The 27,497-nt window shown below is 58.1% G+C and overlaps 1 protein-coding gene across 10 annotated transcripts in view; it reads left to right on the plus strand.

Annotated features, from left to right (window-relative positions):
- The window catches only part of AXIN2 (axin 2), an 82,006-nt gene extending 60,737 nt beyond the window's left edge, over positions 1-21,269 (plus strand). For 7 of the 10 annotated variants that reach the window (XM_036835723.1, XM_036835727.1, XM_036835726.1 and 4 more), the window contains 8 exons: positions 3,095-3,226; positions 10,907-11,009; positions 13,191-13,942; positions 14,126-14,323; positions 14,597-14,821; positions 15,245-15,340; positions 16,538-16,705; positions 20,052-21,269. In XM_036835723.1, the coding sequence (XP_036691618.1) occupies positions 3,095-3,226; positions 10,907-11,009; positions 13,191-13,942; positions 14,126-14,323; positions 14,597-14,821; positions 15,245-15,340; positions 16,538-16,705; positions 20,052-20,178 (1,801 nt within the window). In that variant the 3' untranslated portion in view covers positions 20,179-21,269. Of the gene's footprint in view, positions 1-3,094; positions 3,227-10,906; positions 11,010-13,190; positions 13,943-14,125; positions 14,324-14,596; positions 14,822-15,244; positions 15,341-16,537; positions 16,706-17,999; positions 18,092-20,051 lie in introns of all 10 variants that reach the window. The other 3 variants (XM_036835730.1, XM_036835729.1, XM_036835731.1) reach the window with 3 other exon arrangements.
- The last annotated feature ends 6,228 nt before the right edge of the window (positions 21,270-27,497 follow it).

Below are 27,497 nucleotides of genomic sequence, written 5' to 3' on the forward strand. Positions count from 1 at the left end.
TCTTGATTTCTGCGTTACTTGGTTCCTGAAGTCCATCAGCTGCTCCATCCTGCTTTGAGGCAGCAGCCTGTTTAGGCAGCTGCGGGCTTTGGGCCATTTTAAAGCCTTGGGCGACCCCGTGACCTTCCCTCACCCGCTCCTTGGGTCTGCCCTGGCCATGGAGAAGTGATTTCTTCTTTCTGGCCTGTAAGCCGTTTCCTCTTGTTCCACCTTCAGTGGCAGTACCACCCAGAGCCACCCTCCTCCTTATCAGCTAGGAGACTGGCTTCACTAAATCATCCCTCATCTCTCTTCTCCAGAAAAACCAACTGCCTCTCCTTGGTTGTCTCCACCCTTCTCTCTCTCTTGCCCTGGTGTCTGGAAATCCCACACTGAGGACGTGGGGACCAGTTCTACGTCATGGAAGAGCTCACCAGCCTCACTGCCTCATCGTAGAAAATCCTGGGGGCGGAGGGGGGGGCCAGAGTGTCCAGGTGACAAGGTCAAGGTCGCTGGGCTGTGGTATTCAGTGGCCAGAGTGTCCAGGTGACAAGGTCAAGGTCACTGGCCCATGGTATTCAATGGCCAGAGTGTCCAGGTGACAGGTCAAGGTCGCTGGGCCGTGATGTTCAATGGGTTCAAGCGCCATGTTCCTCGTTTGCAATTTCTGGTCACTTCTCCACCACGCCACATCCCTGAGATCTGGCTTGACATTCCGGCCTAGCTCAGACCAACAGACTCGGGGTCCCTGCTGCCATCAGCTCCTCCAGGTGGCCGGAGGTGGGTTCCACGCGGCCGGGCCTCCAGCGGGTGACCTCGACGAGGCTTTTGGCCCCCACTTGGGGCCCGTTACCTCCCTGGGGGGTCGTGAAGACGATCGGGCAGCAGACAGTCCTCGAGGCCCTGCCGTGGGCCGGGGGAGGTGCAGCAGGGAGCAAACCAGGCCCCGCCCACAGCGAGCCCTAAGTCGCCCCTCCCGGCTCTCAACTCGTACACCTCTGAGTGTCACTCTTGTTTGTTTTGTCACTGCAGCTAGAGGGCAGGCCCCCTGAGGACAGCCGCCCGAGCCGTTCTCCCCCCTTTTCCAGCCCCGCTGCCCTCCCTCCCGCCAAACTGTGCAGCGGCTCCCTGCCCACCCCACGGCCACTTCAGTGCAGCCTGGTGGCCCCCCCGGACCCCTCGTGCCGCTGGGGAAGCCCCAGGCCCCCCCCCAGCCAGCTGGACGCCCTCCTGCCCCAGGCCCCCCCCCAGCCAGCTGGACGCCCTCCTGCCCCAGGCCCCCCCCCCCCAGCCAGCTGGACGCCCTCCTGCCCCAGGCCCCCCCCCCAGCCAGCTGGACGCCCTCCTGCCCCAGGCCCCCCCCCCCCAGCCAGCTGGACGCCCTCCTGCCCCAGGCCCCCCCCCAGCCAGCTGGACGCCCTCCTGCCCCAGGCCCCCCCCCCCCAGCCAGCTGGACGCCCTCCTGCCCCAGGCCCCCCCCCAGCCAGCTGGACGCCCTCCTGCCCCAGGCCCCCCCCCCCAGCCAGCTGGACGCCCTCCTGCCCCAGGCCCCCCCCCCAGCCAGCTGGACGCCCTCCTGCCCCAGGCCCCCCCCCCCAGCCAGCTGGACGCCCTCCTGCCCCAGGCCCCCCCCCCCCCAGCCAGCTGGACGCCCTCCTGCCCCAGGCCCCCCCCCCCCAGCCAGCTGGACGCCCTCCTGCCCCAGGCCGGGGGGGACTGTCCGCTGCTTCTCCCATCCCTGGTCCTCACATCTGCTCCCACCCGGCCCGTCCCCTCCGACACTGCAGGGCCAGGACTTCCTCTTCCAGGTCACTCGTCGTGCCTCTTACGCGAGAGCTTTCTGAAACGTCGAGGCTGGTCTCTGAACAGAGGCAGAGAGAGGGGCTGAATGGGAGCCACACGAATCCATCCCACACCCGCCGCTTCCAGCTCTGACATCCAGGGCTGCTGTGCTTGCGGGGCCACCGGGGCACATCTGTCAAATGGGCACACGCGCTCCTCCCCCAGGGGGCTGTGGGGACTGGATGAGACGACGTGTGTAAGGGGTGCCTCTTCGTGGGCCTGTGCTCCGCGTCTGCCTTCCTCCTGGTACCCCTGCCCAACCCCCGTTACAGGGACCCGCCTGCCAGGCCATGGGTGCCAGGAGACCAGAGACCGGGGCTGGGCACCTCACGAAAGGGTTGGGGCTCGGTGAGCGCGGGCAGGAGGTGTCGGCACCTTTCAGGGGCCCCTTTCATCCGCCAACCCCAAGGCCAGCTTTACAGACCGGCGGCTGCGGCCTGAGGGAGTGAGTTCCCTTAGTTGGACTTGGCGGCCCCGGCAGAGTGGGCCTGGGTCTTTGCAGACGAGGGCCCTTCCTGCAACCCACCGGCCACGGCGGGTCCTCCCTCTCCCTTCCCTTCCCTCCCGCACTGAGGCCCTTGCGGTGACACAGCAGGTGACACAGGAGGAACACAGCCCGGCTGGGCCGGCACACTGGCGTTTCTGGGAGGAGGTCGGTGGGGCAGAACAGGGGGCGGAGGCCCCGGAGCAGGGCCTGGACCGTCCTTGGAAACAGCTGTGCTCCTCCTCTCCCTCCGGTGGCCCTCGGCGGCCCTGGGGGGAGGCAGCCTGGCTGTGGGCCGAGGCCCAGCTCGGGGCAGGACGGAAGCCCCAGATCTCGTCCTGAACTCTCCTGTCTGTCCGTCTGTCCGCTCGCCAGGCCCAGCCGCTAGTTGTTTGCCTCTCAGATCTCCGCCAGCGGAGCCCGGGCGGGGAGTGTGGAAGTTTCGGTGTCCTGGGGCCCGCACGTTGTCTTCTCCCCGTACAGGCCTGGGGGGGCGGGGCGCGGGGAGGGAGGACACTCCACCCCATCGGTCATTCCCTAGCCCCCCCTCCAAGAGCAGGGTCCCCCCTCCAGGTGACTCTTGAGAACTCTGTAAGATGCCCTGGGGTCCCCTGTCCCCTGGCAGAGCTGCGGCTCAGCAGGCCCCTCTGTGGCCCCTGCTTTCTGCCCAGAGGAGCACCCGGCCCTGGGCAGCAGGCTGGCCTGGAACACGTCGTGGGGCTGTCCTGGGGCCCCCCGGTTCCCTGGGCTTTGGGCGAGAGTCGGTGATGCGGTGCTGTGGCCCTTCAGGAGGAGCGATCCGGTGAATCCGTACCACGTGGGTTCCGGCTGCGTCTTCGCGCCAGCCGCCAGCGCCAACGACAGCGAGATATCCAGTGACGCGCTGACCGACGATTCCATGTCCATGACGGACAGTAGCGTGTAAGTATGCTCTGGTTTCCCCACCGCGTACACGGCTGGCAGTGTGACCCGCCAGGCCATGGGGCAGGGTCCTCGCCCGGCTTTGCCAATCCCACCTGTGTCCGCGTGGACGTTTGTTGGATGGGAGGGGAGTAGGCCGCAGGGGTGGCCCTGGTCTGGCTCAGGAGGCTCCCGCGGTCGCCTGGGTGGAGTGACGCTCAGAGCCTTGAAAGGGGGTTGAATGGTACCTTCACAGAAGAAAGCCAAACTAAGGTAGGAGGTTAGGGTGAATGTCCACAGATTCCCTGAGTTTAAAAGCCCCTCTTCCGGTTATCATTGCGCCTGCCTTCCCGGTGGGCAGGAGAGGGTCTTGAATCCAGGTGTCCCTCTGCAGAGCCAGCAGGTGGGGAGGCGGGGTGGCGTGGGAAGGGTATGTGTCTGGGGGCTCAGTGAAGGTGGGGTCAGAAAGCCAGGGTTCCCTCCAGGACACTGCGTGCCAGGCTGCCTCACGGATGTGCTCAAGCGGCCGTCACCCAGCTCATCGGGTGTCGGCGGGCGTCTTCCCTCTGCAGCCGGGGCTCTGCCCCTAAGTGGGGGTTTTCTCCAAAGCAGTTTCTGACCTCAGCTCTTTTGCAGATGGACGGCTGGCATTTCTGGATGCAATCCAAGCCATCAGGGTGGTCTGATGGCAGTCAGCAGGCCATGGGGCAGGGTCATGCTTTGAGTTGGAGGTCATTTGAGGTCATGCAGTGGTGACCTCTGTGGATGGAGAACAGTGACCCTCTGTGACCCTCAGGTGGGTGGGAGTGGGGCGGGGAGGTGGACCAGGCGTCCCCATCTCCTGCCAACTTTGGAGATTCTGATTCAGGAGGCTCGGAGGAGGTGGAGCCTGGGCTTGGGCGAGACTCCCCAGGGGCACGTCTGCCAGCACCCAGTTGAGAAGCACCGTTCTAAAAGTGGTCTTTGGAGGCTTTTCTACAAACATTTTGGAGGAGGATCTTCTGCTAAGGGAACCGTCTTGCAAGGCAGGCCCGTGGAGCCGTTGTAAGTTCTGGCACGCTTATGTCGAGTTTGTTCCTTCTAGCTTGCTTCCCAAAACGGGACCGGCTCTTCTTCCAGTTTGTTTGAAATGATCTGGTTTCCATTGGCCAGTGATCTGTTGCTTGGCCTGCGGTGTGGAACCAGTTGAAAGGAAAGTTGACGGGTTGGTTTGGGACTCGACTGTTGATTTTCCTGGTGGCTTTTATTGTGTTACCTCAGATTCCCCTGTTAGTGAAAGGAGGGAGATGTTTAAGGTGAAAAGTTCCAGTTTAATAAAAGAATAGCAATTTGGCATGAGTGAAAATGGAGGGAGGGAACACATCTTTCATCCAAAGTGAAGAAATGAGGGCTTCCACAGAGGTAAGTTTTCCATATCGACTGAACTCTTTAAGTTACTGTACTTGAAAAATATTATCCTTTGGTGGACGTATTTCTTAAAACAATGTGTTTTTGCTCTGTCTTTATTGAATAGTATTAGACAAGGCATAATTTGTTTCTTGATTCAAATAATTTAATCCCAAGGTCTGTTTTCATTCTACATTGTAATATCATCTCACAGAATTCGAAATTGTATAAGGCTTTCTGCCCCTAGAGATATTGATGCCTCACCCCCCTTTTTAAGATAGTTCTTCTTTCTTCTCTCTGTCATTCTGCCTGCTGTCGTTTTTTTGCTCGTGTGCACTTGCTTCCAGCAGCAGCATTCCTCTAGCTTTTAACTAGTGTTTGGATGACGTGGTAGTCAGCGTTATGTGTAAAATAAGAGTGAGTTGGACTTGAACGAGGGCATCGAGCGACTCTCCTTAGCCAAGTGTAGTTTCCTTTAGACTAGGAGGCTTCTGTTTAGTTTTCTTCAAGGTTATTTTTGGCTGGCCTCCTGCTCCCCGTCACGGACGTGTGATTCTGGGTTCAGGATGAGATAACTTGGGTGTAGTCCCCATACCCGGTTGAGCCTCACAGGACCCAGTCAGAAAGGCTGGCCGACGCTCGTGACTTTTGCAGATGAGGGAGGAATACCCAGCGCTCCCATAACTACTCCCGTCAGAGACAGAGCCCAGATCCGGGCCAGACGGGCCCCTGCCCTTGGCCTGCTCCCCCCGGCCCCGCGTGCATGTTAGGCCCGGTAGTTGATAATGAGACCTTTGAGCTACCTTGAGTCTCTTTGAGTTTTATTTATTGGTGACCACACAGCTTTCCTTTTTAACGGGGAGGGGGAGGGAGGAGCAAGTTTGGACTTCCCCCCTGCACCCTCTGCCTTCACCCCTCTTTTTTTTACCCCCTTTTATGCCCGGAAGAAAAACCCTCGGTTCTATCGAGCGATGACTTGAAAGCCCTCGCCCGCCCTTCCCGCCTTTAGCTAGAGCGTTCGTGGGCTTAAGGCCCTCACCGCACGGGGAAGCCGCGTTCCGGGATCAGAGAAGTCAGCTGTCCTGGGGAAGCCGCGTTCCGGGATCAGAGAAGTCAGCTGTCCTGGGCGGCGAGGGTCGGCGTGTGGGCCGGGAGGGTCCGTGTTGGTAATCGAGACAGAGGGCAAATCCCTCATTCGGCGGCTTTCTCTCCGGGGCACAGCGGGTACCCCTGGGTCCCAGGTGGCAGAACCTCGGGGCGTGGCCAGCCCTTCCCTCGGCGCAGCTGCCTCGGGCTGGGGATGAGTAAACCAGGACCCCAAGGGGTGGGGGAGGGTCCCTGGGGACCTGGGGCTCGTGTGCTGGAGCCCGTCTTCTGACGCCAGCGCTGGGGGGCCTCTGGTCCTCCTCCCAACCTCTAGGGCAGCCTATTGGATGCAGCCGGCGCAGCCAGACCCCACGTGGGCATGTTGGTGCCGCCGGGCCCGCGTTTCCCCTCAGCGTGGGAAAGGGGTCTCGGCACGAGAGCCACTCCGACGGGGCGCAGGCGGGCCCGCAGGCTTGGCAGGCGCTGAAAGCCCGGGCCGGGCGAGGTGCTTTCTGGCTGGCTGGCCCGTCGGGCAGGCCCCCCGGGGTCCTGGGCCGGGATTAGAGCCCTCTTCAGCTCGGCCAGTTTGGGGCCTGGCACAGAGCAGAGCCCGAGCGAGCGATGGAGCGCGGGGGGGGGGACGCGAAGCTGAACCGAGTCGCTTTCGGCCCGTTGTCCGTCGGGGAAGCTTCGCGGGACGAGAGGGCAGCAGGCCCCTTTGAAACCTCCTGGCGCTAGTGAATAGGAGCGCCCTGTAAGGCATGAAAGGAGCCCTGGCCGTTTCTCGTGGGCACAGAGGCCGGGCAGCGGGGCTGGCTGCCCTGCTGGGGGCTGGGGAAGGGGCGCAGCTGGGCGGGGGGGCGGGAGGCGCGGGGGTCACGGGCCGCCTTCTGTAGACTCCAGAAGGATGGAGTTCATCGGACACAAGCAGTCGTCTCACTTGCCAGGGAAGCAGTTAAGGCCCAGGGCCTTTGCACGAGGCCCGGGAGAGCTGGGCTGGGGGGCCTTGTCCTTGGCGAGTCCAGGGCCCGCTGCCGACTTCTGGTTCCCCGCTACACAGAAAGCCCCGTCTAAGATGGCTGGGGAGTTGAGTCTTTGTACAAGGCCTCTGAGAAGGCTCTCTTACGAGCCCATTGCTCTGAAACCTACATTCTCAGAAGAAATGGCTTTTTTAGTTGTTTTTTTTTTTTTGGAGAGTTAGACTCCCAGCCAAGTCCTCAACCCCAGCCCTTGGGCAGAAGGACTGCGGGGGCTGTAGGAGGACTGCAGTGGCGGGGGGGTGGGGCACGCTAGAAACATCAGAAGCAGCAGGTTCCTGGCGCCCAGGTGTGGCCTCTGTTAGGAAGTGAAAGCTAGGAGGACAGCATGGAGGCGGCGCCCTGACCTCTCTCTCTGCGCAGAGCCGCTCCTGAAATCAGCATCCGCTCGATCCGGAGGGTGCTTCTGCTGAGGGTGTCACAAAATCAGCCCGAGACCTTCTTGTCGCCTTTCACACAGAGGGTGGCCCAGGTTATTTTATAATATTTATTTTTATTTCCTTATATCTTATTTATGGGTTTACTTTGGACCCTGGGGAAAGCATCTGAGCGAACTTCAAATAGTGCCTTATCTTACGAACCGGCCTTTTGATGTTGGGTGTGATCAGAGGCCACCTTCGGAGTGGCGGCCAAACGAACATGCGAGTGGACGCGTGTGTACGTGAGCCCGCTATTTCAAAGACACCGAAAGCGACATTCAGGTCAGGCCGGGCACGGCCGAGTCAAAAGGCTAAACTAATGGGCTCGGCTTAAATGGCAACTAAGTGGAGTCCACACTTCAAAACCAGCGCTCCCCAGAAACAGCTAGGCCTGGCAGCGGGCGCGTTAGCTAAAATGTTTACAATTAAAGGAGGCCGTCCGGGGACCGAGACGCAGGCACGGGTCAGCTCGTGGTCCTGAGAAGCCAGGAAACCGATCACAGGCTTTCAGAGCCTGGATGAAAAGAAGAGAGGCCCCCTTCTGGAATGAGGGGCTGTTTTGGAAGAAGGTTCTTGGCTGGAGGGTCAGGGGGGTGGGGTGGGATTAAAGGCACATTTCCTCGAAGGTGCCTGTCGAGCCTCTGAGCCTTTTGCAAGTCGGTCTCCCTTTCCTGTGCTGGTCTCGCGTTTCCTTGCCTGCAGCTGGACCCTTCACCTGCCCTGGCTGTGGCGGGCATGCATGTTCTTGGTTGGAGGAGTGGTTTAAAAACGCATTTGTTCCTCTTGCCTTCAGGTGGCCAGGGACCTGCTCCCTCTGCCTCCCCCAGTTAACTTTTCTTTCTCCTGCTTTATACGGAGACAGAGCGCGATGTGTGAGAGCCTTACCGCTCGTTTCATCTTGGGAGGCAAGGGGGAGGAGCAAAGGCTTCTGGGGGACACTCAAGGTCAGAGTCTTGGAGGGGACGGGCGGGGGCCTCCTGGGACTCGTGCGGCCCCGTGTGTGTCGCGGTGGGATCCACGGGGTGCTTGACTCACACCCCCAGGGTTGCCTGGGAGAGGCCTGGAGCAGAGCCGTCCTCTTATTACGGCCCCGGAAGAGTTGCTGGTTGGGACATGGACCTTGTCTTGCAGCCCTGGGGCAGCAGAAGTTGTTGCGCAGGCCATCGTGAGACCCTGTCTGTTGGTCCCCCGCCGTTACCCACACCCCACAAGGGATTTGAGGTGGGAGGTGGGGGGCCGGCATGCCCCATAGCCAGCGAGCCCTGAGTGGTCAGGAGGACGTTCCAGGATGTTCCCCAAACCCCCCATTCACCCCTTCAGAGTGTCAGGGGACCCCGTGGGGCTTAGGAAATGGTGCCCCCCGCGTTCAGACCATTGGGAAGCTTGGCTCCTCCAGCTGGGCCTGGACTGTATGTGTCTGAGTTAAGGATGCCTGTTCCGGAGCCCGCCGGTGGCCTGGATTAGAAGCCTGGGTCTGACCTACTGACTGATTCCAGGAGCGCTTTGGAGCATCTCTGGTCCTCCATAAAATGTGGCGATTTAGGCGTTTTGTGAGAGTGCAGTTGGATTATACATCACTCAGTCCATGGGGGGCCGGCAGCCTTGGGTTGGAGTCGGCGGGCATGGCCCTTAGTTGCTGGTCAAGCCAGGCCTGCTTGCGACAGGCCCACGTCTTGTGAATGATCCTGGGGTGAAAAGTTTTTTGGTAACGAAGCTCCAGGTGGTTCAGGAAGTTTCTGGACTTAGAACCTTTTCTCCTACTTGGCCTTCATGGGCCCAGTCCCGTCCCAGGCCTTAGTGAGTAGGAGGCTGCCTAGGAGACTTGACCTCGCTGGTCAACGGGCTGACCATTGCCACAGTGCTTGCTGTCTGACCCCCCTCAGCCTTTCCCTGGGACAGGACTCACACGCGTGAGCAAGTCCTTGCTTTATGTTGATCTGTCTTCTCCGCCTGTACCCTCAGTACGATCGGACTTTATGTGCTTCTTTTCCAAGGTTTGGCTCACAGGTCAGTTCATCTGTATCTGTATTGCATCCCTGAGGCGGCAGCCCTTTTCTCCTGCCCAGGTCAGCAGCCTTCCGGAATCCGCGGCCACACGGAGGAGCTGGAGGTCGACCAGTTGGCCCAGGCTGCTCCTGGCATTTTTAGGCGCAGCTGATTGTCACCTACTGCTGATGAGCCAGCCACCCGGTGATGAACAAACCACCAGGGAAAGGGAACTAGCCGAACAGCTAATTTCAACATTTATAGCCTCGAAGGATGATTCAGTATGGAAATGTTTGAACCCTGAGGCTTTTGTAAATAAGTGGCTTCTGGAAGGAACAGCAATGGGAAAATAATCACACCTTGACCGTCTGACTGCTTTCAAGAACAAAAGTTTAAAAAAAAAATCATAGCAACTCCAGGTCCTGTTTTTAGTGCAGACTAGCTGGAGTGGAGGTGGGGGTGGTAGAGTTGTTTTTAAACTTCTTCCATTTGCTTTTTAAAAATATAGTGATGAAGAAGAACATAAGGGCCCCTTCTGCCCTCTGGTCTTTGCTCAGAAATCACCTTCATGGAGAGGATTTCAGTGACCACCGCCTCCCTTTTAAAATGCAGCTCCATGCCCCCACTGTCCTCACTCCCCATCTCCTGCCGTGTGTTTCATCATAGCACTTACCACCTTCTAACTCACCATAGATCTTGCTTTTTTTTTTTTTTTTTTTAAATTTTATTTATTTATTTATTTATTTATGGCTGTGTTGGGTCTTCGTTTCTGTGCGAGGGCTTTCTCCAGTTGCGGCGAGCGGGGGCCACTCTTCATCGCGGTGCGCGGGCCTCTCACTGTCGCGGCCTCTCTTGTTGCGGAGCACAGGCTCCAGACGCGCAGGCTCAGTAATTGTGGCTCACGGGCCCAGTCGCTCCGTGGCATGTGGGATCTTCCCAGACCAGGGCTCGAACCCGCGTCCCCTGCAATGGCAGGCGGATTCTCAACCACTGCGCCACCAGGGAAGCCCCAGATCTTGCTTTTTAATTTTTGCTTATTACCTGTTCCGCTCCGTTAGAGCACAGGCTTCCTCAGGGCAGTCGTCTGCGTTTTTATCCCCTTCCTTCGCTGCTCTCTTGCCCAGAGCCTAGAACAAGGTCTGGCACATAGTAGGTACTCAAATATTTGCATGAATTGCACAGAATACCACGGAGTAGGGGCTTTCTCTTTATGCCCACATTGGTCACGGATCTGGGAATCCATTGGTTGGGGGTAGTAGGGTTTGGAGCTGAGGGAAGGAAGGAGCCCAAAGATGCCTGCCGGGGACTGATAAAAGGAGACACTTGGGAACAACTGGGAGGTTGGCTGCTGGAGGATAGCGCACACCTCCCCCAGTGCCTGGCCTAGTCTCCTGTGGGTCTGGTCCCTGATTGCCGTGGTAACAGACCGTCGGAGGGACCAAAGGGGTCTTAGTCTCCTGCTTGGGGCACCTGTAAAATAAGGGAACCTTTGCGGTGGGCCCAGTTCTAAGACAAGAGCTGAGACACGAGCTCTTCCCAGGTTGATCCTCCTGCATCCGAGTGGGAGCCGTTTCCAGAGAGGCTTGAGGGGCAGGACGTGTGGCGGTTGGGCCTTGGGTTGACTTTCCCTGCAAGGACGGCCACAGCGCCCAGGGACGGGGGGCACTCCCAGCCCCAGGAGGTGCGCGGCCCCGTCTGTTGGCGGGGTCTCAGGAGTGCGCGTGAGTCGGCCCGTGCGCTAAGGCCTCCTCGTGAGCCGGTGGGTTTTGCCCTTTCCTTTCCCTTAGAGATGGAATCCCTCCTTACCTCGGGGGGAGTAAGAAACAGCTCCAGAGAGAAATGCATCGCAGCGTGAAGGCCAACGGCCAGGTGTGCCTACCTCATTTCCCGGTGAGTACGGTCGGCGGCTCTTTTCTGGGAGGAAGAGTTGGGGGCTGGGGGCCGGCGCCTGGGACCTGGGGGAAGGGAGGGCAGGGGAGGGCCACGCAAGGGGCAATCTGCGGTTCACCGGGCTGTAACCCAGAGCAGGGGCGCCCACGACGCCCTAGTCGGCCTTTTCCGTTTCCTCGATTCAAAAAAGAAAACTCCATGAGAAAGAAGCGAAGCAGCGAAGGGTGGGAGGGAACCGGCGCTTTGCGTTGGGCTATCCCATTAAGTCCATCCCACCACAGAGGCGAGAACCGTGCCTGGCACGTCGTGGGTGCTCCCTGAACACTTGCTGGTCGACTGAATGAAGGAAAGAGAGAGAGAATGAGGAGGCTGGAGGGATCTGCCTCCTGAGGGTTACGTCCTGGGACGTTCTCCTTGTGTTGCCCGCGTGGCTCTGTCGTTTCAGTCACCGTTCATCTCTGTGCTCGGCCATTTCTCCTCCGAAGCCCTGGAGGTCGGCTGTCCCTCTTCTTGTCTGTTTCCAACCCCAGAATGTGGCTTAGTGCCTGCTTGTTGAATCTGCCCCCAATAAGTGTCTGAGCGTCCCATGAGCAGCTCCTTCCTGCGATTGAGATGAGAGGCCAGCGTGGCGTGGAGGGCTTTTCCGGGTCCTCCCCTACGATTTCCAAGTCCCGGGGGGCAGCCAGCCCGTGGCCCCCGCACATAGAGAGCCTCCCCATCTACGTCTCAGGAACTGTGCTTCTTGCGATGCCCTGAGGTCCAGCTGCTCCTTAGGGAGGGGAAGAGAGTGCCCAGCTTAGAGCAGCACCTCTGCTTAGAGTCCTTCCTGCCAGCTTCAGAGAATGCGATTTGTCCGTCGGTGATGTCACATGTCGGAAGTGGACACATCGAATTGCTCATCCCACGTTGCATTAGTGTGCGGACTGTTGGCGACTTCTCTCTGAAGCCCCCCGGACAGTCCAGGGCAGACTTAAATTTTAGTAGGCTTAAAATTAGCCTACTAAGTTTGCTTTTCTGGGGACCTCCAGCATCCCCTCCTCAATAACATCCCCCCCACCCATACAGCAGTATCGATGATATATACATATATGTGTGTGTGTGTATATGTATATATATATATTTTTTTGACTTGGTGGGGGCGCTGGAGGGAGGTATGTGTGTTTAAGGAAAGCTGTACAGCCCCCCAGGATTGTGAATTACGTGATTCTGTCCTGGGGTGTGCGATCGTTTTCTCATCTGCGGCTCGGGTGGGGAGACGCTGGCCTCTGCGGGTTGGCTCTCTGCTGCCCCCCATCCCAAAGAAAAGGGCCAAAGCAGGAGGCAAACGAGGGGTAGGAGGCAGAACCATGAGGGGCTGGGGCTGCGGGTACCAGACGACGGGAGGGGGACAGAAAGCCGGCCGCGGGGGTCCTCTCTGTTGGCTGCGTTGGCCGGCGTGCTCGTGCCTGTTTATAGTCCATACCCGGTTTGGAGATGTGCCCTTTTCCCTCGGTAGATCCGCTTCAGGCAGCTGAGCGCAGCAGTTCTGCTATTAGCCGGCAGCAGCTTGCTTCGTTTTCTGTACAGAGAGACAGGAGGAGGGGCGGGGAACACGAGGGGGTCCGGGGCAGCGGTAGACAACGCCGCCTCAAAGGTGCGCAGTGTGCGGCCAGGAGAGACATCACCGCTGAGTCTGATCTGGGCCCTGTGACTCCTCTTTTTTTCCCCCCTCCCCCTTTTTTCCCTTTTTCCTCCCCCCGCCCACCTCCCTTCCAATCTTATTTTTTACATTTCCAGCTCCCTTTCTGTTTAGGCTCTACTTTTTATTCCTTGAGGTGGGCTCTCTCCCCTCCCCATCGCAGAGAGCTGCCTTTTTTTTTTTTTTTTTTTTTTTTTTTTTTGATGTTTGACAACAGTCTTTGAAGATTTTCTAGTTCAGAGTAGCGGCTGATGGGCTGGTTGTACTCCAGAGGGAGAGCAAGCGGGGCCCCTCGCAGTGCGACCAACTGCTCCTGCCCGGGGCGCGCGCTGCCGGGACCATGGCTCTCCATGAGGCCGCGGCCCCCGCGCATAAAGCGCCCGAGCAGCCCGGGCCCCGCGCCGCCCGCTCTCCGCGCTGCCGTGGGCGCGCCGCGGTGCCCGTCCCCAGGTCCGGGCAGTCCCCTGACTGCGTCCGCCCCGTGTCCTCCCCGCGCCCCGCAGAGAACCCACCGCCTGCCCAAGGAGATGGCCCCCGTGGAGCCCGCCGCCTTCGCGGCCGAGCTCATCTCCCGGCTGGAGAAGCTGAAGCTGGAGCTGGAGACGCGGCACAGCCTGGAGGAGCGCCTGCAGCAGATCCGAGAGGTGGGTGCCGCCCCGCCCCCTGCCCGGGGTGGGGGGGGGCCTCCCGCTGACCCCGGCTCCCCCGAGCGCTGCCTTCCCTTCCAGGACGAGGAGAAGGAGGGCTCCGAGCTGGCGCTGAGCGCCCGGGAGGCGGGGCCCGCCCAGCACCCGCTCTCCCTCCTGCCGTCGGGCAGCTGCGAGGAGGACCCGCAGAGCATCCTGGACGACCACCTCTCCAGGGTCCTCAAGACCCCCGGCGGCCAGTCCCCGGGCGTGGGCCGCTACAGCCCCCGCGCGCGCTCCCCGGACCCGCACCGCCGCCGCCATCTCCTGCAGCACCGCGCGCCCCCGCCCCCCGGGCGCCCCCTGCTGCCCGCCGCCCCCGCCCCGGCCGGCTGCCCCCTCCTCGGGGCCCGGGGCTTCGTGAGCAGGCAGACGACGAAGCACGTCCACCACCACTACATCCACCACCACGCCGGCCCCCGGACCCGGGAGGAGGTGGAGGCCGAGGCTGCCCAGCGCGCGCGCTGCCCCTGCCCCGTCCCCATCCCCGGGGGCGCCGACTACCCCTGCTGCGCCAAGTGCAAGAGCCACCCCGGGGCGCCGGAGCCCGCGGCCGCTGCGCAGGCTGGGTAGGTGTCCCGTGGTCGGAGGGTCGGGGGTCGCGGGCGCTGGGCCGCAGGGAGGGCGGCTGGGCGGGCGGGGCATGGGACTGGGTAGCAGGTGTCCCTTGCCCGCCCGCCTGGAGGGGCCCCGGAGTGGGAGGCGGAGGCGGCCGGGGTCCCCGGGATGGATGCGCTCCTCGTTCCCCGCAGCGGCCGCGGCCGAGGCGCCGTCCCACCCCGACGGAGCGGGAGAGGCTCGGAGCCGGGCCCGGCCGGGCCAGCCCGGGAAGGAGGGGCCCCCGGCGGAGCGGGGCCGCTGCGGCCACCCGGGGAGGAGGGAGACCGGGCGCAGGACGTATGGCAGTGGGTGCTGGAGAGCGAGCGGCCGGGCAAGCCCAAGCCGCACAGGTGAGCACGGCCGGCTCGCCGCCCGGGGCGGGGGGTGTGGGGGGCGGCCCTCTGCGCCGCGGCGAGCGTGACCGCGGCCGGCGGCTCCTGCCCTGCTAGTCGTAAGCGTCCGACTGGGCGGCCCGCAGGAGTGCCGCGCTGGGGCCACGTGCCCCGCCGTGTTACCGTCGCGTTTTTTTCCCCCCTTGTCCCTGTGATGTCTCCTGAAGCCGCGCTTTCCGGCCCCCTAATCCCGTTTCTCCCCCCGGCTCTCTCTCGCCCTTGCCCCTTCAGTGCCCAAAGCACCAAGCGGGCCTACCCCTTGGAGTGCGCCCGAGTGTCCCCAGCCGGCCGTCACCACCTGTGGGCGGGCGGCAACGGGCACCCCCGCGCCGCCCCCCGCGCCCACCCGTTCACCCAGGACCCTGCGGTACCTCCCCTGACCCCACCCAACACCCTGGCGCAGCTGGAGGAGGCCTGCCGCCGGCTGGCGGAGGTGTCCAAGCCCCCGAAGCAGCGGTGAGTGGACGGGGCGGCCCGTGGCGGGTCCCCTTGCCGGCCTCTAGGGACGGCCCCCCTGAGCTCCAGTCGTTCCGAAGGGCTAACCGGGACCTGGCAAGTCATAGGAGGAGGAATCCCCCACAGCGCCCGTTCCCTTAGGAAGGTCCCGACGGGTTAAGGCTGGGGAGGTGAGCTTACGAGGAGCCGTGACCCATGGGGCTTCTAGAGCCTTCAGCCCTCTGCCTGTGCTGCAGTGTCCAGTGCTGGGCTCCTGGGCGGCTTAGCACAGTTCTGCCAGGTCTCCAGGGGCTGCTGCCAACACAAGGCCTTGGTTGGGTCTTGGCGCGGATGGAAGTCGGAGGCCGGGGAGAGCGGCTCTCTGTCTGCTTCCCATTGGCCGCGGGGACGGCAGGCTTCCGTCTAAGTCCTTGGTGTCCTCAGGTGCTGCGCGGCCAGTCAGCAGAGGGACAGGCACCACTCGGCCACCGGTCCGCCAGGAGCCACGCCCGTCTCCAGCCCAAGCCTGGCTTCGGAAGAGTGAGTGTCTTTACCTGGTGTTGCGGAGATCCGCCCGGAGGCTTTACGCTTTCAGGGTATTCTCTGTCAGGGGCTGTGGTTTTTGAAACCTTTTTTTTAGTCTATAAAATCACCTTCGTTTTTATATTAGCGACAAGGAACAGTAAACTTAGATGTTGCCGTAAATTAGGATCTCGGAAAACCCCACCTGTACCGAGAAACGCATCGTGACTTGTGCACAAGTGTTCCTTCCTGAAGTGGTGGATGGCTCAGGGTTCCTGGACTCAAGCTCAGACAGGAAGCCTTTAGCTGATGGGTAGAGGGACCCCAAACCCAGAGGGAAAAGTTGTCCCCACTAGCCCAGAAAGTTAGCGAGTTGGAAAACCATCTTTGTGTCACACTGAGCCGGAGGATGCTTCTCCACCGTTGCAGACACAGAGAGGGGACCATCTTTGCTGTTTTGCTGGGGGAGCAGCACATCTTCCCCACTGGTCCCACGATTCCTGTCCTAAACCTACACTCTTGTAAACTGGGCAGGGAAGCCAGCCTTCGTTTCACTCCAGGGTGGTGCGTTGAAAAAGTGTTAGGTTGCAGAGATCTAAAGGGGCCTAAATCATTAAAGTTTTTTTTGTTAGTGTCTTCATTGTGAGCAATGAACAGTGTTGGAAGTGAGAAGACCTCCATCCTGTTAACAATTGGTGGACCTTAAGTTGACCAGCTGTCCAGGCCTGCATCTTTTTTTTTTTTTTAAGCCACTCCACAAAAACTCAGAAGTTGAGATGACTGAGGGCTGACCCCATCCCCCGCCAGTGGGCTCTGGCTTTCCGGGCTCATGCCACTCCTGGGTTTGTCCCTACAGCAGACGCTGGTCAGAGCGAGTGTCCCTGTGGCTCTGGGTGGGTTTCTTCTTTCTCATCTTCCTTGGCAAGCACCCCATTGGTGCCCCCCTGATGGACATTACTCTGTCCTCCCATTGGATGGAAGGAGATGGTCCCTTCCTGTGTGCCCCACACAGATGACCTGAGGGAGGACCGTGTGTCTACCGGCAATGGCTGCCTCTGTGATACGGGACCCGCACCCTTGTGGTGTACAGCTCCAGCCCGACTTTATCTCTGGAGACAGTGTTTGCAGCGCCCCTGGGTGTGTATGTGCACGTATGTGCACACGTGCTTGCTGCTTTCAAATGTGGGACTTGTTGCTTTTCCATCTTATTTTCAGTCACAAAGAGCCAAAGAAGCTGGCAGGGGTGCACGCTCTCCAGGCCAGCGAGCTGGTCGTCACCTACTTTTTCTGCGGGGAGGAAATCCCGTACCGGAGGATGCTGAAGGCTCAGAGCCTGACCCTGGGCCACTTCAAAGAGCAGCTCAGCAAAAAGGGAAATTATAGGTAAGCGTCCCATGGCTTCTTTCTGCTCCGGACTTGGTTTGCTCAGAAGCAAGAGCCAGGGTCACTTCCTGGCCGGGCCAGACCTGGAGGGGCCACTGGAGGGGCCGCGCGATGCTTCGCTCTGTCTCACTGACGCTGTCCCCTCACCCCTCCCCGAGATGACACGGCAGCAGCGGCGGCACGGAGGGCTCTGTGGGCACCTGGGTGGGCTTTTTTTTTTTACCAGGTGGACGAGACTGAGGGTTAGGGTTAGGAGCAAGGGATCGGCTGGCTTTGCCAGAAGGAGAGCTGGGCTGGGGCCGTCTCGTGGAGGCTCTGCCTGAAAAGGGCGAGGGGTGTAGGGGAAAGCTAGGGAGAGAACAGACAGACGGAGAGACTGCCTGATGAGGAGGCTGAAAGGCTGCCCTCCTGGCACGTCTGGGAGAGGCCGTCCTCACCGAAGGCTCAGGGACAGGCAGAGACCACTGCCTGCACCGTGGCAGCGTCCTCTTCCCTCAGCCTCCGTGTCCCAAGTCACGTGGGGCAGGGTTGCCTGTAACAGAAGAAGGGCAGGACCTGTTGGGGGGCACCGGGGAGGGGCGGGGTCAGGGCTGGCCGCCCCTCCTGCTGGGGCCTCGGGACGGAACCCGCCCTCCCTCCGGGCTTCCTCTCCCCTCTACACGGTCCAGATGCCCACCCTGGCCTGCCGGACCCTGGAGGGGATTCAGGAGCCGGGGGCTGGCCCTGGGCGTCTCTCAGTCACTTTCCCCTCAACGTGGGGCAGGTGATGACCAGAGTCCCACCTGCCCCTTCTCGGCGGCCTCCATCCCAAGGGAACCCGTGGGTCCATCCCGCTGTGTCCCGGGTGCCGTGTGCAGGGCTGGGACAGGAGAGGCGGGAGGTTAGAGAGGAGACAGCCGGGGCCCGGAAGGTGTCCCCCTGCTGCTGCCCCAAGCAGGGATGGCGCGGAGAGCTCTAACACACTTCACCACCTGCTGGGCGCACGCCGGCTCTGGACCCCCGGCAAGCCCACCCCCGGGGCCCGTGACCCCAGCCCTTCCAGAGCAGCCACTTCCACCGGGGCCGGTGGGCGGGGAGCGGCTGATTTGGGCAGCGGCCCAGAGTGACTCTGTTTGCGGGGAAGGGACGGGGCTCAGGGCCGGGACCCTGCAGGTGACCGACAGCGGGGCCTGGAGCTGGGCTGAGATCTTTCCCTTTTACACCCGGGCAGAGACAGTTCTGGAAATGAACCAGGGGACTGGGGAACGGGCCTGGCTCCTTCTTCTTCTTCTTCTTCTTTTTTTATCTTGAACAGACACAAGGTGAAACTAATTACACAAGTGTGCCCCTCCAGGGATTCATTTTGATCTCAGCTTTGGCTCGGCTGGACTTTGAGTGGAACCGCAGGTGACCTTCAGGGGAGCAGGGCCGAGGGGCGCAGAGCAGAGGCTGCAGGGACGGCGCCACACGCAGCCCCTCCAGCCCCATCTGGCTCTGAGTTTTCTCTAAGGCACACTCAGCAAGCCTGGCTTTGAAGCCCCGGCCTCCCCTCTCATGCACACAGACGCGCACAAACGGGCAGCTCGCAGATCCTTTGCTGATTGGATCAGGCCGCGGCCCTTCCCAGCCGCCTTGCGCGGCTCGACCCGCTCCCCGGGCCGGAGCTGGACCCTGTGCCCGCCGGGTCGGGGGCACTGCAGCACTCGCACCCCTCACCGCCGCCCGGCCGCCCGCCATCCGAAGCCCAGCGAGGACGGGGCGGGGAGCGGGGGCCTGGGCTGCGCTGAGCAATCTCAACGTGGCAGAGCTTCAGAGCAGCCCCTGCAGACGTGCCAGATGGCAGAAGGAAGCAGAGTTTGCCACACAAAGCAGGTCGCAGTGGAAGAGAAGCTGAGGGCAGCGCAGTGCCTTTGAAGTCCGGGGGGGGGCGGGGCAGGGCCGGGGAGGAGTCAGGGACAGGGTCACCCGCTGCGTGTCCCTGCTCAGAGGGGCCGGGAGAGCCCCCGTGCGGGGCCCGAGGCCTGCCTGGCGTGGTGTAGGCATCGGAGCCTGTCATTTGGAAAGACCTCCCCCCGCTGCCCAGGGTCTCCTGCGCGCAGCGCCCCTCCCCCAGCGCTCATCGGGCCCCCCGGGACTCTGCCCCGCCTCACGCCAGAGCGTCTGCGCCGCTGACTGCCTCGAGCTGGGCGGTCACCCCGATGCCTTAGCCCAGCCGGGAACGCCAGCAACCCAGACCCTTGACTAAACGCAGCTGTTTCACTGGGTTTAGCCTTATCTCCTATGAAAGTACTTGGCTGGCCTTCATTAAAGAGGAAAGAAATTTAGCTCTAACCAAGGGGAATTTAAAAAAACTTTTTAAGGAGGAAAGACAAAAACAGAAAACCACTGTAACCCTGAGACACAATTACTTTTTTTTTTTTTTGAGAAGCTCTTACCCTCCCCCCAGGGGACCGTGACCCTCCCTCCACGAGTGGCCTTTATTGGCTGAAGATGACGGCTCGCAGGGGCGAGTTGAGAGCGTCTGAGGGGTCTCCCTGGCCTGGGACGGGGAGGGATAGGCCTTGCCTTCATGTGCTGGGAAGGGGCTCGGGTGGGCCTGGCCGAGCGGGACAGCAGTTTTCAGACGTGACTCTCCTGGGACAGGCTGGTGGTTTGCGTCCTTGCAGTTCAACAGGCTTCAAGCAAGAAGCCGGGGTGGGATCGAAGGAGCTTTTTTAATCAGCGGGCAGAATAGGGGCCTGTAGCGTTAGCCCTGGAGGAGGGGAGGGGAGGGGCGGGCGCAGAGGGGAGAGTAGCGGGGGTCTCAGTGGCTGCAGCCCCGGGAGGCAGTGTGCTGCCCGCCGCCTGCGGTGACCACAGGGGAGGCAGCCTGTCCTGGCCCCCCAGCCCAAGCTGTGCCCGACACCAGCCGGGAGGGCTGGCCCTTGGGCGCTGGAGGGCAGGGAGCATGAGCGGTGCCAGCCTTCCGCAGACTCCTGCCGGGTCGGGGGGCTGAGTCGGGGGTCTCTTTGAGGGACCCCCCCCTCCAGGCATGCTTTGCGCCCCCCTGCCCCTCTCCCCCAAAAAATAAAGTGAGAGAAAGAAGCAGCTGTCCCCTGCAAAGGGTGCCTCTCACCGTGTGTGTCGGGTGACAGTGCTGGGCCTCAGCATTGTTGGCAGCTGGGGGGTGCCCAGCCGCCGCCTCCGGGGTCCCTGCCTGGCTTTACCCTCCGACCAGCCACACGAAGCAGACCCGGGCAGAGAGTCCCCTGCCGCCCGCGGTAGCGGCATTCTCAGACCCCTTCGCCCCCAGCGCTGACAGACTGTCCTCTCAAACCGAGTAGAAAATGCAGCTTTACCAAGCCGCGTGTTGGGTTTTCCTTTTAAGGTATTACTTCAAAAAAGCGAGCAACGAGTTCGCGTGTGGAGCCGTGTTTGAGGAGGTCTGGGACGACGAGGTGGTGCTGCCCACGTACGAGGGCCGGATCCTGGGGAAGGTGGAGAGGATCGACTGAGCCTCGGCGTCTGGCTCGGGCCACCGGCCTCGGACAGGACGGCTCTTGGCTCTTGTGGACGCTGACGGTATCGGAGAGACTGCCGTGCATAACCTATGACTTCCTAGGGCTCTAAATCCATCAGCTAGGAGAAGCTGTAGCTCACCTGGACAGGAATCCTTCCTGCTATTTATTGGACAGTCGGCTCCCCCGCCCCCAGTTTGTGGATATGCTGCTTTAAACACGGAAGGGGGAGAGAGGAAGTTTTTGTGGTTCTATTTCACTGAAAGAGGATTTAAGCTGTGCCGTGCGTTTCTCCAAGTGAACATAGACTTTTAAAAAAATGGTGTCCTACCGTTGACACACGCAGAAATTGGTGCATCTTTTTTCCCCCAGCGCTGCTCTATTTTGTCATAAAGGTCTGAGGTTTGATTTGGGGGCCCTCCTGTCGGACAGGATGATTCATTGTGGAGGCGGGGGAGCGTCCCCGGGGCCCCAGGTTCACCCCGTGACTTCCTGGAGCTCCCCACCAGGGCCCAGCACCCGACGGCTGAGGCCTTCTGGAACCATGTGGTTCGACTTGTGCTTGTCTTGAAATGACAACAACTTGGGAGTCTTCTAAAATTAGTCTTTGGACCCCAGCCATTCTGGAAACTACCCCCTCCCCTTGCGCCCAGCCCGGCAAAGAAGCGAACAGTTGTGGGAAGACCTGACAGCACCTTTCCTCCAGACACCTTCATCGTGACGTTCGGGTTTTTACATTAACTTAATCTGTGCATTCTGTTTGCCATCGTTCCTTGTACCATACGTCTGTATATATTGTACGGAGAAGAGTATTAATCCACTATCTCTAGTGCTTGACCTTGAATCAGTACAGTACCTGTACCTGCACGGTGTCCACGCCGTGTGTCGCCCTATATTGAGGGCTCCAGCTTTCCCTTGTTTTTTGAAAGGGGTTTATGTATAAATATATTTTATGCCTTTTTATTACAAGTCTTGTACTCAATGACTTTTGCCATGGCATTTTGTTCTACTTATACTGTAAATTATGCATTATAAAGAGTTCATTTAAGGAAAATTACTTGGTACAATAATTATTGTAATTAAGAGATGTAGCCTTTATTAAAATTTTATATTTTTCAAAATATCGGCCTCGTCTTTGAACCCCCTGGGGTGGAAGTGGGTTAGAGGCCCCCTTTTGTATATGAACATTCTTCGCTTGATTTTTCCCACTTTGCTCGAGCCCATTTCTATCTGACCTGGAGCTCTTCTTACCCAACCGGTGTTTCGAAAAACGATGTCTTCAGGACCACCTGGTTGCTGACCGGCTGAGGATCTTCTCGTCGTGGAGCGGGTGTGGACAGCGTCTCCTCTGATGTCCTCCCCCCGTCTACCACCTGGATTCAGCCTCTTCCTCCCAGGCAGATGCCTGCCATCTGGCCAGGTAGGTACAGGTGGTGAGGAGCTGGGCTGGGGTCCTCCCAGGAGTACTTGTGTTTTAATAGGTGTGTCGGGGGTGAAAAGCCACTGAAAATGGCGTGCAGGTGGTGAATGCCCAGTGGGGTCAGTGAACCTCGGTCTCGGTGCTACTCAGCCACCCTCCCCATGGCTGGGTAGACCAGACGGTTCAGTGAGAATAGTGCACTGTTCGCCAACAGTTTGCTTCGTGTGGCCATTGTTTATCCAACAGACACATGTCCCGTCCCCGTGCTCAGAGCACTCAGGGCTGGGCTGCATTTCAGATCCCGGAGAACAAGTCCATGTAAAGGAGTCCTATGATGAACCCTTTTTGAAATAAATGTCCAAAGAGGAAAAGGTGGGGGAGGGAGGGATAAATTAGGAGTTTGGGATTAGCAGATACAAGCTACTATATATAAAATAGATAACCAACAAGGACCTACGGTATAGCACAGGGAACTCTACTCACTATCTTGTAATAACCTATAATGTAAAAGAATCTGAAAAAGTATATATGACAATCACTTTGCTGTACATCTGAAACGCAACATTGTAAATCAACTATACTTCAAAATATAAAAAATTTTTAATCTTTAATTTTAAAAAAAGTCTACAAATAATAAATGCTGGAGATGGTGTGGAGAAAAGGGAACCCTCCTACACTGTTGGTGGGAATGTAAATTGGTGCAACCACTATGGAGAACAGTATGGAGGTTCCTCAGAAAACTAAGAAGAGAGTTGCCATATGATCCAGCAATCCCACTCCTGGGCATCTACCTGGACAAAACTGTAATTCAAAAAGATACATGCACCCCTGTGTTCAGAGCAGCATTACTCACCATAGCCAAAACATGGAAACAACCTAAATGTCCTTCGACAGATGAATGGATAAAGAAGACGTGGTATATATCTATACAATGGAATATGACTCAGCCATAAAAAAGAATGAAATAATGCCATTGGCAGCAACATGGATGGACCTAGAGATTGTCATACTAAGTGAAAACTCAGAAATGCAAATACCATATGATATCACTTACACGTGGAATCTAAAATACGACACAGTGAACTCGTCTAGGAAACAGAAACAGACTCACAGAGGACAGACTTGCGGTTGCCAAGGGGGAGGGGGTGGGGGAGGGATGGAGTGGGAGTTTGGGATTAGCAGATTCAAACTATTGTATACAGGATGGATAAACAACAAGCTCCTCCTGTAGAGCACAGGGAACTCTATTCAGTATCCTCTGATAAACCACAATGGAAAAGAATATATTAAAAGAATGTATATATGTGTATAACTGAATCACTTTGCTGTACAGCAGAAATTAACACAACATTCATTGAAAATCAACTACAATAAAATTTAAGAAAAAGTGTCTGTGGTGGCAGTTGGACTTGACTTCTCAGGAGCGGGGTCTGCGGCGGATCTGGTTGACTTTTTTTGTTCCTCTGTAAGCTGGTTCAGGGCCGACGAGGCAGGGGATGGGGGGCCGCGCGGGGATGGGGGCGGGGCCGGCTTGCACTGCGCAGCCTCCGCGTGGCAGTGTGGTGGGGCGGCTGCCAGGGGAGCTGGCGAGAGTCCGCGAGAGTCCGGGCTGCCGGATTCGGTGATCTTGGTCCTCAGGACGCAGGTGGCTGCACCCTTCCCCTCCTGCTGGAATGGGGGCTCATAGCGGGGTATCCCAGGCCCACTCCCAGAGTCGTAAGGCTCTTTCCAATCCGGAAGGATGAAGAGGCTCAAGCTATTGTGCCTGGGGGTCGTGGGGGGGCGTGGGGGGTGTGGTTATGGCTTTTCGTCTTCAGGCCTTTGGGTTCATCCCATGAGAATAATGAGGTCTAACAACGGGCTTGGGGTTCGGACAAACCTGAACCCAAGTCCTGGTGCCACCACCTCCTGGGGGACCGTGGGCACCTTCCCAGCAGCATCTGTGGGGCAGAAACCAGATGAAGTGACCACTCGTGCTTGTACCTCTTCGCAGGGGCCCGTATCTCTGCTTCTTGTTTTCACCGTCTGGGGCTCCTCACCTGGCGGGGATGGGCTTCTGGGATCCCTGGACGCTTGACATTGTTTGCAGAATCACCTGTGCCTTCCTCTGACGAGTGGGTCTATGGCTTTACTAGCATATTCGAAAGAAAAAGCTAAAACGCGAGCCCTCCCTCCTCCAGGCCCTCGGGTCTCAGCGGGGAGCTGGTGAGACACAGCCGCCCCCCCCCAGATCCGCCCCCAGCCCCCCGTCCACGCCCCGGGGAGGCCTGGCTGCGATGGAGTCTCACTGCTCCGGGCCTCTGCCACCTCCCCTCTCGAAACCCCAGCTGTAAATCGGGCCCACCAACCTCATCTTCATTTCCTAGGCGCTCCGGCCTCATTGTCCTGATTAATTGCTGACCAGCTCCGTCAGAGGAGCAGCCCAGACCACGGGGCTGAGTCCTCTCTGGGCTGCGCTTGTTGGAGCTTTTACAGCTCCATCCTCGCTCCCTGGGTGATGATTAGCTCCTCTCGTGGAAATTCCAGGCCTCCCCCTCTTCCTGCTGCAACATCTGGGCGCGGGCGTCCGGCTTCTCCTGCCCTGGCACAGGACCTAGAAGTGGGGAGCAAGGCACCGGCAGGCTGCTGGAGTCGGAAACTGAGACTTTTCAGCCGGAGCCTCGCTTTGGCCCCAGCGCATCTTTAAATTTTTCTTTATCAAGTCTGACCTTACGCGGTACCTGGAAAATCTGTGCGGACCCTCACCTAGGGGGACGGTTCATGTGGAGATGTGGGGTTTGGGGAAAAGGATCCTGTCTTCTTCTCCCCCGACCTCAGGGACCGTAATCGTATTGTCAAAAGGAAGGAAATTGGAAATCACCCCAAAGAAAGTAGTCCAGTGTATTTGAATAATCAAGTAAGATTGGGTTTTTTGCGGTTGTTGGTTTGTTTGGTTTCTTTTGTGAAAAAAAAAAAAAAAGAAGTTCCTCTTTTTTTACCTTTAATAAATAATTTGGTTGTACAGAAACTGCCAAAATTACATAGAAGCTTCAAAAGAGTGGTTTACATCTTTCTTAGCAATTGTCTCACTTTATCAACCGGATTTTCTAAAAATCTGCTATGAGAGTGAACTGCTGCTGTATTTGTCCCAGGAAGTGGGTAGTAGTGATATGGTTTACAACATATATACACACACACACCACCACCACCAAAACCAAAACAAACAAAAAATGCATTTAGGTCAATGCTGGCTGTTACCAGAATCATCCCAGCATAGAGCTTAGCACCTAGAGGGCCCTCAATATTTGAGGCAACGAAGGAAAAGGAGAAAATAAAAATTATCTATAGTAGGACCACCTAAGATTCAGATAACCACTATTACACTTTGCAGTATCCTTCCAGGTTAGAATACACACACACACACACACACACACACACACACACACACAAGCATAGAACATTATAGTATATACAGTTTTGTAATCTGCATTTTTCACTCAATAACATCTTTGGCATATGTCCATATCAACAAATATTTTTCTCTATTCTTCTACAACATGACATAAATGTATGGCTGAACTCTACCTTATTTAACTCATCACTTATGGTTGGACATTTATCTAGTTTCCAAATGGTGCAATTAGAAGCCACACTGTAATGAAATCTTCATAGTAGATTGGTAGTCTGAGCTAAACAGCCTTTAATTATTAGGATGAAGGTTTTTCGTGGAGAATCACTCATGGAAGGTCCTTTTTAGGGCTTTGGCCACATCCTGTCTGCGAATCCTTGACTGTGACTCCCCAGTGCCTGGCTCATGGGCGACACTCAAGCCGGGTTTGTGGCTTCAATTTCCCTCTCAAGCCTGGATAGTCGAGGCTCGCCTTAATCCGAGCCCAGCCTGTCTCTCTGCTGTGATTTCCACTTGCGAGCTGGGTAGTCTTGAGCAATGAATTTCCCTCTACTTGGGTTTGCCTCTTTGTAAAACGAGAGTCATGAACGTCCTTCAGGGTGCTGATGGCAGTTGCTAAGGTCTGCACGGTTTTCAGAAGAGAGTCTGGCCCACGACAAGGGTCTCGTACACATCAGCCGCTATTGTCCCCTGCCGTCTGGGTTCAGGCCTGACTTTGCTCAGCTCTCTTCCTTCTTCCTCTTGCCTGTTATGAAGCCCTGTCCCCCTGCCGTTGCTCCCCCCTTCCCCAGCCTTCCCTCTCAGAACCCCAGAACTCACTCAGCCTGTGCTCACATCGGCTATTTTTTTCTTTTTCCTCCCCTGAGCTATAAGCCACTTGGAGAGCAAGGCCTGTGGCTCAGACCTCAATGTGCAAGAACTTTACAGATAGAAGGTCACCCCGAGTGACAGAGAAAGTGCGAGGTCAAGTTCATCCAGACATCCCAGGACCACACCACCCTCCTGAGCCCCATACGCGACTTCGCTCCGTTTTCCCAAACTCGGCTTTGGCCCAAATTATGTCATTGGGAGCCCCAGACGTGTCAGACGTGGTGCACGGAGAGGATCAGAGGACAATCCGATGGTCCGGAAGTTGAGGGTTGGCTTTCTCTCCTACCCTCTCCAAGTGATCTTACCAACAGGAGGAAGCCGGGGGTCAGAACTCTACGGTGTTGTGTTCGGGGTTGCCAGATTTAGCAAATAAAAGTAGAGGACGCCACTTAAATCTCAGATAAACAATGGATAATTTTTTGGTGTAAGTACATCTCACACAACAGTCGGGATATGCTTATACTAAAAACTTATCTGAAATTCAAAGGTAACGGGGCGTCGGGCGTTTAACCTGGCGAGTCCAGTTGTGATGGGGGCTGTGAATTTCTCACCTGGCCTTCCTCCCGTTTTGCTGCTAACGTGCTCTCTTGTACGGCAGAGGCTGGACAGCTGAGCACCGCATTCTCCCGACCCCTCTGTGTCTGGATGTGAAGTGGGTTCCACCACTTCGTTTCTCTCAGTAGGAGGCAGAGGTGTCTTCCCTCTGGCTCGTCGGCTGACTACCAAGTGGTGGGGACACAGGGCTTGTTGCAGCCTCGTGGGCGCCCGTTCTCGGCTCCCTGGTCCCCGAGGGGCTTGGAGCTGGGAGAGATGCCCGACTCCCCTTGGTGGCATCCGGCCACCAGCTCACGGGTGTGCGGTACGTGTAGGACGTGTAGGATCGTTGCAGTGGACCCCGGAACGCTGCCTGGGCAGGTGAGCTCTGCGGGGTTTTGGAAGTCATGACCACAGGCTCAACCTGGCCTGCTGCTGATTTCTTCACCAAATTTCTAAGCATCTCCTATCCTGTATCACTTTACTTTATGTTAAGATGCTACATTAGTCTGGGGTGTGGTAACAAAATACCACAAACTGGGTAGTCGAGAGCAGCAGAATGTATCCTCTCACAGTTCTGGAGGCTGGAAGTCGCAAATCAAGGTGGCAGCAGCACCAGACGCCCCTTGAAACCTGGACGGAAGTGGACTTCATTGCCTCTCTCAGCTTCTGGTGGCCCCAGGTGCTCCTGACCGGTAGTTGCATGACCCCAGTCTTCACATGGCGATCTCCCTGTGTCTTTTCACACAGCCCTTCCTCTGTACTTGTCTGTGACTAAGCCCAAATGTCCCCTTTTTATAAGGACACCAGTCATTTTAAGTTAGGGCCCACCTTCATCACTGCATCTTAACTTGACTGCATTTGCAAAGACCCTATTTCCAAATGAGGTGCCATTCTGAGGTACCGCGTATTAGGACTTCCCCGTAACTTTTGTAAGGGGGACACACTTCAACCCATAACAAATACCTAGAGTGATGGCTGTCTCCCGACCGATAGAATGGGGACACCTACCATTTTGTCCTAACAGAAAAAGAAAAGCACAAATCTTTCAAAGAGAAAAACTTGAAGCATCGTCTTAAGGAGAAACTTCCTCTGACCACGTGA

Source organism: Balaenoptera musculus, chromosome 20 (genome assembly GCF_009873245.2).
Source record: "Balaenoptera musculus isolate JJ_BM4_2016_0621 chromosome 20, mBalMus1.pri.v3, whole genome shotgun sequence".
In the NCBI taxonomy this organism is placed as follows: Eukaryota; Metazoa; Chordata; class Mammalia; order Artiodactyla; family Balaenopteridae; genus Balaenoptera; species Balaenoptera musculus.